Raw genomic sequence first — 7,319 nt, forward strand, 5'->3', positions numbered from 1 at the left:
TATTTCAGAGTTCTGACAAAATGAGAGACTTAAGAACTTCTATGTACCTCTCTGAAAGATTTGCTTATCTATAAAAATGGGACATATCAGCAATGTCATATCCCCCACTTATTTTGCCTTCAATAAGGAATGTAATGCCTAGATTTTGGGCAGTCATCCTGAATGCCAAAAGAAGCCCAAGGGATTCAAATACTAACTTGATATTTTTTAGCTACTGAGCAAAGATAGTAGCCACTTACCTCCATCATCCTATGCTAACTCTCCCCCCTTATTTATTTAAACAGTAAATGTACTTACAGCCAAATGCATTACTAACTGATAACACCTTTAAAGTGGCAAATGTTAATCCTTTACAATTGGATTTAATTTTTATGTATTTATTTTTGGAGGGGATTTAATTTTTATTAAACAATTCAAAGTAACATAGAGCTAGGTTAGTAAATAAAGTAACACCACTTTGGGCCAAAAAACAAAGGTATGACATAAAGTAACAGGAATATGTTCCCTTTATTTTTAAGATTTTATTCATTTGTCAGAAAGAGAGAGAGAGAGCACAAGCAGGGGGAGCAGCAGGGAGAGGGAGAAGCAGACTCTCCGCTGACCAGGACCCTAGGATCATGACCTGAGCCGAAGGGAGATGCTTAACCGACTGACCCACCAGGTGTCCTGAATATGTTTTATTTAAAGACTACAATTTGTAACTAAGTGTCGTTTTCTGGCTTTTTTTTTTTCTTATTAGACCAAGAAATGTGAAGGATGAGACTACTTTATATTGCCCATAGTGTAATAACAGAAGACAAGTACTCAATCGGTTCTAATGAAAGATTACTTCTACAGCTCATCAACTCATTTAAAATTCAGAAGTGCAATGTTTGAAAAGGAACATAAACACACCAGCAGTTTGGGAATCTAAACTTGAAGCAAAGCCAGACCTTTTGCCTAGAATAATATTTACCTTAGAAATAAGTGTGGGGCCAAGGACACTGAGAATATATTACACAAGTTGGCCCCAGGGTTAAGGTCAGATGCAGAATACCTATATTAAGAATATATACATATAAAATATATATATATATACATATTGGGAATTACAGTTGGACACACAGAACTCGTTCGATAGAACTAAGTTACAATATATTGGTTCACTGAACAACTATTCCTATTACCTAGCACACATTCATATGCGGCAGGGGCTGGAAAGCTAAGAACTATTTCCCAGGTAGTCTTTCAGTGTTACACTGGTTCAATACCTGAAGACAGAACTGAGTTAAGTAAGAAGGCAAAACATAATGCATTAATTTGCAAGGGAAGATAATGGTGAAGGCAGCATAGTTCTTACTATGGTCAGCAGATCCTGACTTGGCAGAAGCTTCCCCAGTTGTCTCATTTATTATTGCATAACAAACCACCCCAAAACTTAACTGTCCTGAGACCATAATTATTTCTCAAGACTTTGTAAGGTAGGCACCCTCAACTGGGCAGTCCTTCTGGTCTCACCTGGGGTCACTCACACAGCCAGTCATTTGAGTGCTCAATGGGAGCTGGGCAGTCGAAGCTGGCTTCACTCCCACGCCGGGAGCCCGGACTGGTTGTCAGCGGGCCATCTCCTACCGAATGCTCTCTCAGTAATCAACAGGCTAGCAGGGGCTTCTATCATGGCAGTGGGAGTAGCACTCCAGGAAGGAAAAAGGTGAAAGCTGCAAGCCTCTCGAGGCCCAGACTCTGGACCTTGCACATTATTTCCGCCACGTGCTACTGATCAAAGCAAATCCCAGGACCGACCCGGCTTCAGAGAACAGGGGAATCGAAAGCAACTCTGGATGAGAGGAGCTGTGATTACTGTGACCACGTATTTAAGCTACCATGTCAGTTGCAGCAGAGACAGTTGTGACTGTCACAAGCTTGGTGTTAGAACAGTAATTCTCAATGCTGGTTCCTGAAGAGCAGCAGAACATGACACCCCGAAACATGCCACTTTGCCGTAAGGACTGTCTTGGGCTGAGGGCAAGTGAGAAGCAGATATAATTAAAACTCTCTGCCCTGCCCCCATTTGCCTAAAAGCAGGATATAAATTTGTGAAGGTATACCCACTACCCTCTACCAGGAAAAATAGAATTAGGAGACAACTCTAGACTCTTATGTGCTCAGAGAAGGCACCAGAAAAATCTAACTAGCCCTTATATCCATTAGCTCCCTCATATATCACCTCCCCAGTTTGCTGCCCTAGAAAAAAAAGTCCTTTTCCTTTCTCTTGTCATTTCTCTAAAACTTTGTTTTGTTAAAAATCGAAATAAGCCCAAATTCTAACCACCATTTGTGTTATTCTCCAGTGAGTACTGCCACGTGTATGTGCAATGCACATGTTCATAAGCTTGTTTTTCTCTTGCTAATCCATCTTTTCTCAGTCTAATTTAAAGGGCCGCAACCAACAAACCTAAGACTGGTAGAGGGAAAACAGCTTTTCTTTCCCTATACTACACATTAGAAGTGGCTAGTGAGCTCTTAAAAATACTGTACTATGGCTCCACTTCACACCAATTAGTCTCCAGAGGTGGAACGAAGGCATCACTATTTTTTAAAGAGCTACCCAGGTGATTTTCATATTCAGCCAGGGTTGATCTACCACAGATTTAGGGAAAAACTTTAGTATACATACAAAACACTTGGGGATCTTGTTAATATCAGACTCTAAATCAGTAAGTCTGGGGTGGGGAAAATGTGAAATTGTGCATTTCTAAACAAGCTCACAAACTGACAAACTTGGGCCCGCAGGGTGGATTCAGCCTGCCAGCTAAGAATGGTTTTTGAATTTTTAAAGAGTTATTTAAAGTAAAAGAGTATGTGACAGAGACCATACGTGTCCCTGTCATTTTCTATCTGGCCTTTCACAAAATAAGTTTGCCACTTCTATCCCAGATGATGCCCAAACTGCTAGTTCACAAACCACTTTTGAGCAAGAAGCTAGAACCTAATCCTTAACAAAATTTCTACTTAAATTAGAATGGTTATCTACAGGGTAATCCTACCTAACCAGGACTAACAAGAATTCAGATTTGTAACAAATAATTCCAACACAAAAGTTTCATTAGGGCTGACAATAGTGACAGTTTCTCGCCCTTTTCCCCCTCTCCTAACAGTACACTGTAATTTCCAGCCATTGGTTGCGGGAGGCACACCAAGCTCCTGACTGGCTTTAGTCAACCTACAGACCCACTCCCGCCAACTTCAAGGGATTCAAGGATGGACAAGTATCCCAAATCAGGCCAATCTGGTCCAATGAATTTTAAAATTTTGTTTGTAGTACTGGGAAACTTTTTCTGCTAGACATGAACCTAGAAGTATATAGCCCCAAGAGCTACTGACAGCCATCTTACGACAGGAAGAGAGCGCTGAGAGAGTAAAGTCAACGTTTAGGAAGCAGAGCCAAGCCATGGAGAAAAACGGAATCCTGGTGACAATCTGAAACACCAAATCTTGCCTCATTAGAAGCCACTCCTACTTCTGGACTTTTTAACTGCATAAACGAATAAATTTTCCTAATTGCTTCGGTTGGTTGGAGTTGGGTTTTCTGTTACTACAAAAATGCTCTTAGATGAAGTACTTCATCACACATTATATATGACAAGATACGTTCTGTCCTTATGGGGCTTTTGCTTTAAATTTCTTAAAATGCAAAAACAAGGAAAAGCATGATAAACGTTTAACTGCAAATGTTTGAGAACATATTTATGTTCTTTATAAGAACAAGAGAACATATGAGAACATATTATATGAGAACATATTTAGGTTCTTTAGCTCTGCTCATTCACATCAGTGCAAAAGATGGATAAATGACTCAGGGGCGCCTGGGTGGCTCATCGGTTAAGCGTCTGCCTTCAGCTCAGGTCATGATCCCAGGGTCCTGGGATAGAGCCCCTAGCAGGGCTCCCTGCTGGGCGGACAGTCTGGTTCTCCCTCTGCCCCTCACCCTGCCTCTCTCCCTCCCTCCCTCTCTCAAATAAATACATAAAAATCTTAAAAAAAAAAAAAAAAAAAAAAGACTTAATAAATCACTTACCTGAAATAAGTCCAGAAAACAAGGAGAAACAACGTGATAAAATGGATGGTGCAAGCAGAGAGTGGAATGGGAGGAGAGGGTCATTAGAGGTATATACCACTCATGAAGACAGGCCTGCCTCTTAGCTCTGCCGCTTTGGTCCTTTCGCCAATAACCCGTCTTTTTGTGAAAGCAGTCTAATGTGCTCAAAGTGAGATCTCATAAATACCTGAGTTACTACCAGCCGTACAATTGTTATAGTTCAGTTCTTTAGCATGATTCCATAACTTTTAAATAGAAAAAGTCATATCTATGTATTAGTTCAATTAATAGTGAATGAAAACATAGTCTTGTGAATTTTTAACAGTGCAACTTAGATATATGTACAAGTCAGCAGTAATGTCTATGTTTCTGAAGATTTTCATGAATAAACTGAGTAGAGATGGCTTAATGTTCAAATGGAGACAACATGTGTGCAAGCATACACACAACAGAGTCACTCCACCTAAAAAGAGAAGTTTTGAGGGAGAGGGGACTTCTACACAAACACTTGCATGACAAAATTTTCTTAAAACCCTTCTGGAGTCAATAGATGGTAAATTAAACAGGGAAAATAGTTGAACCACCAACTACTCTCTTAGTTCCATACAACTGAAATTATGCAGGCTTCTTTTAAGCCTAAACCATTTCTTAGAAGTGCCGCCAGAAATTTGATAATGGTAAAGCTTCTGAAGAGCCTGAGATTTTTTCCTTTTTCTGTAAAGGGACAGACAGTAAATATTTTAGTTTTTATGAAGAACACATATGTCACATATTGTTTTGCTTTACAACCCTTTAAAAATGTAGAAACCATTTTTAGCTGGTGGGCTGCATTGGGCCTGCCATAGTTTACAGAACTCTTGTGTCATTACCTGTACAGCAAATTCTCAGCCACGCTTCAGGCCTATCACATCAGAATCACAAGGATTGGGCCCAGAACTCTGCTTTTTAACCTTTTCTCTAACCTTATTCTTCTGTATACTAATCTTAGAACCACAGGAAATCAAAGCAAACCAAATAAAGTTACATACATACAAAGTAATTCATTCTTCCTATTAACTTCAAGTGCTTATTTCCAGAGGTGAGCAGGCATATACACTCTACTTCAGGCTTACTTACATTCTCTTGTAATGCACATTTTTCTATGCAACCATAAAAATGTCATTTTCAAATTCTGCAAATAAACAGCAAACTTAAAAAAAAAAATAGGTGCTAATCGCTAACATCACACCTTCATTTTTTTTTTCAAATGGTCTCCAATTTTTACTGAAGGTTCTTCATTAGTAAGTTATTTTTCGTTTGCTTTCCCTTCCTAACAAATATTTTTATTATTATCACACCTGTTGCTTCCTGAGAGCCATATTCACTTTTCCTCCCCCTCAAACCATGCAATTTTGACTGGGATTTGGAATAAATTATGGGATCTGGGCCGCTGAAATCTATCACTACCTCCACCTGACCTCCTCATTCTCCATCTCCCCAGGAGTTTAAGATTAGTGCCTGAATCTCCAAGTTAAGGTGTTGCGTGAAGTTAAACTACAATGTATGCAAATTTTCACAAACCCCTAATCGAATTCACCTGGAGTGCTTGCAAGACCTACAGGTTCTTCCACTCCCCTCGCCCCACAACTTCTGTGTTGACAGAACTTGGGTGGGGCCTGGGAAATATATTCTACAAACACTCCAGGTGATTCTTAAAATTAAGCAATGGCTCCCCATATGGGAGCCTCAACTATTTGCCACTGGCTAGCCCCTCTGTTGAACACTCTAAACTTGCTACCATCAATCAGATGGGATTTCAGGCATCTGGAACCAACTCAGAAACCGGGAAGGTTGAAACTCTGGATTAAAGAGCAGGAACAAATTTCAAGTCAAATACACATCAAAATCTTGGACAGCTAAGGGATTTCTCTTCTCTTTAGAACTGAATTAACAAAAGCAGCAAATACTGAGAGTATTCTCCTCATACAGCTTCTACTTGGGAATACTTGGGAAAACCAGTACTGTAGTTTTCCTTCCAAATCATCTGTAAACTAAATATTTCATGGTCTCCCTTCTTCAACAGAAAAGCCTCTCCCTACGACTTTGAAGGTGGCAAATGCCCTTTGACTCTGTCTTCCCTTAGTTCTCTAAACGCTAAAGAAGGTAACTTGTAGAACACAGGTTTATACTTGTAGAACACAGAGAATCAGGTCTGCCATTCTATCATCGTGTAACTGCTTCGCTTAAAAAAATAGGTCCAATACCTTCTTCGCGGGATTATGAGGCGTGGCACGTAATGAGCCCTCAGAGACTAGTTCCCCTTCCCCGCACGTCCTTCCGGATGGGAAAGGGGCAGACGGCGCGGGCTCACGGAAAGCTGCGCCGGGGTCGGTCACTGGGCACCCCGGCTCGGGGCACGGTGGCACGGCGAGAAGCGAGGGCTGGCGAGGCGAGAGGGGAAAGCGGGACGGAGAGAGGAAGGGACGGGTGAGGGCAGGGGTGAGAGAAGGCAGCCCCACAGGCCCGCACGGCCTGGGCCCCCGAGGATGCTGGCCGGAGCGGAGGGTTCGAGGGGAAAGAAGCCCGGAGCGGCGGTCATTACCTGCGTCCAAGCAGTCGCGGCGGGGCCAGGGCCGCAGTGAGCTCCTCGCAGCTGCGGCCGCCCGCCGGCTGAGCCCAAGCCTGGCCACAGCCCCAGCCTCTCTGTGCCCAGCCTCGCCACGCCATCTTCCCAACCTCTGCCCCACCATGGCCCGACCTTACCAACCCCTGCCGCGGAACCACTTCCGGGGCGAAGGGGCGGGGGGGGGGGGAAGCCATAGAGCGCCGAGGTGCAGCCTAGAGCGCCCCCACGCCCAGCCGACCCGAAGCTCCACACTCCCGAGGGCTCCGCGGGCGCCGCGCAATTCCCCCCGCCCGGCTAAGCCTGGACCTGGGACGCACGCGGGAGAGCGCCCAGGCCTCCACGCGGTTTGCGGATGAGGTCCGGAGGAAAAAGAGAAGGGAAAACTAGCATTTATGGAGTAATGGCACGTATCGGGCACTTTACCCAAGTTATTGCATTTAATCCTCACGAAACTTGAGGCGGATAGTATCACCACTGGCCTACAGAGGCTCAGAGAGGAGTGAGTGGAGGAAACACCATTGCATCATTGTTCCTGTATTCTTTCTCTTTTTTTCTGCATCTCACCATTTCATGTTATTACTTTTTTTTTTTGAGAGAGATAAACAGCTGGGGGGGGGGGGGGGGACCGGCGCGGGA

The 7,319-nt window shown here is 43.1% G+C and overlaps 1 protein-coding gene across 1 annotated transcript in view; it reads right to left on the reverse strand.

Moving 5' to 3' along the window:
• PARL (presenilin associated rhomboid like) overlaps nt 1–6,827 on the reverse strand; it is a 48,541-nt gene extending 41,714 nt beyond the window's left edge. The window contains exon 1 of the mRNA XM_026497675.4: nt 6,660–6,827. Within this exon, the coding sequence (XP_026353460.1) occupies nt 6,660–6,784 (125 nt within the window). The 5' untranslated portion in view covers nt 6,785–6,827. The remainder of the gene's footprint in view (nt 1–6,659) is intronic.
• Between the last annotated feature and the right edge of the window lie 492 nt (nt 6,828–7,319).

This window comes from Ursus arctos, unplaced genomic scaffold (assembly GCF_023065955.2).
Source record: "Ursus arctos isolate Adak ecotype North America unplaced genomic scaffold, UrsArc2.0 scaffold_4, whole genome shotgun sequence".
NCBI classification, from domain to species: Eukaryota; Metazoa; Chordata; class Mammalia; order Carnivora; family Ursidae; genus Ursus; species Ursus arctos.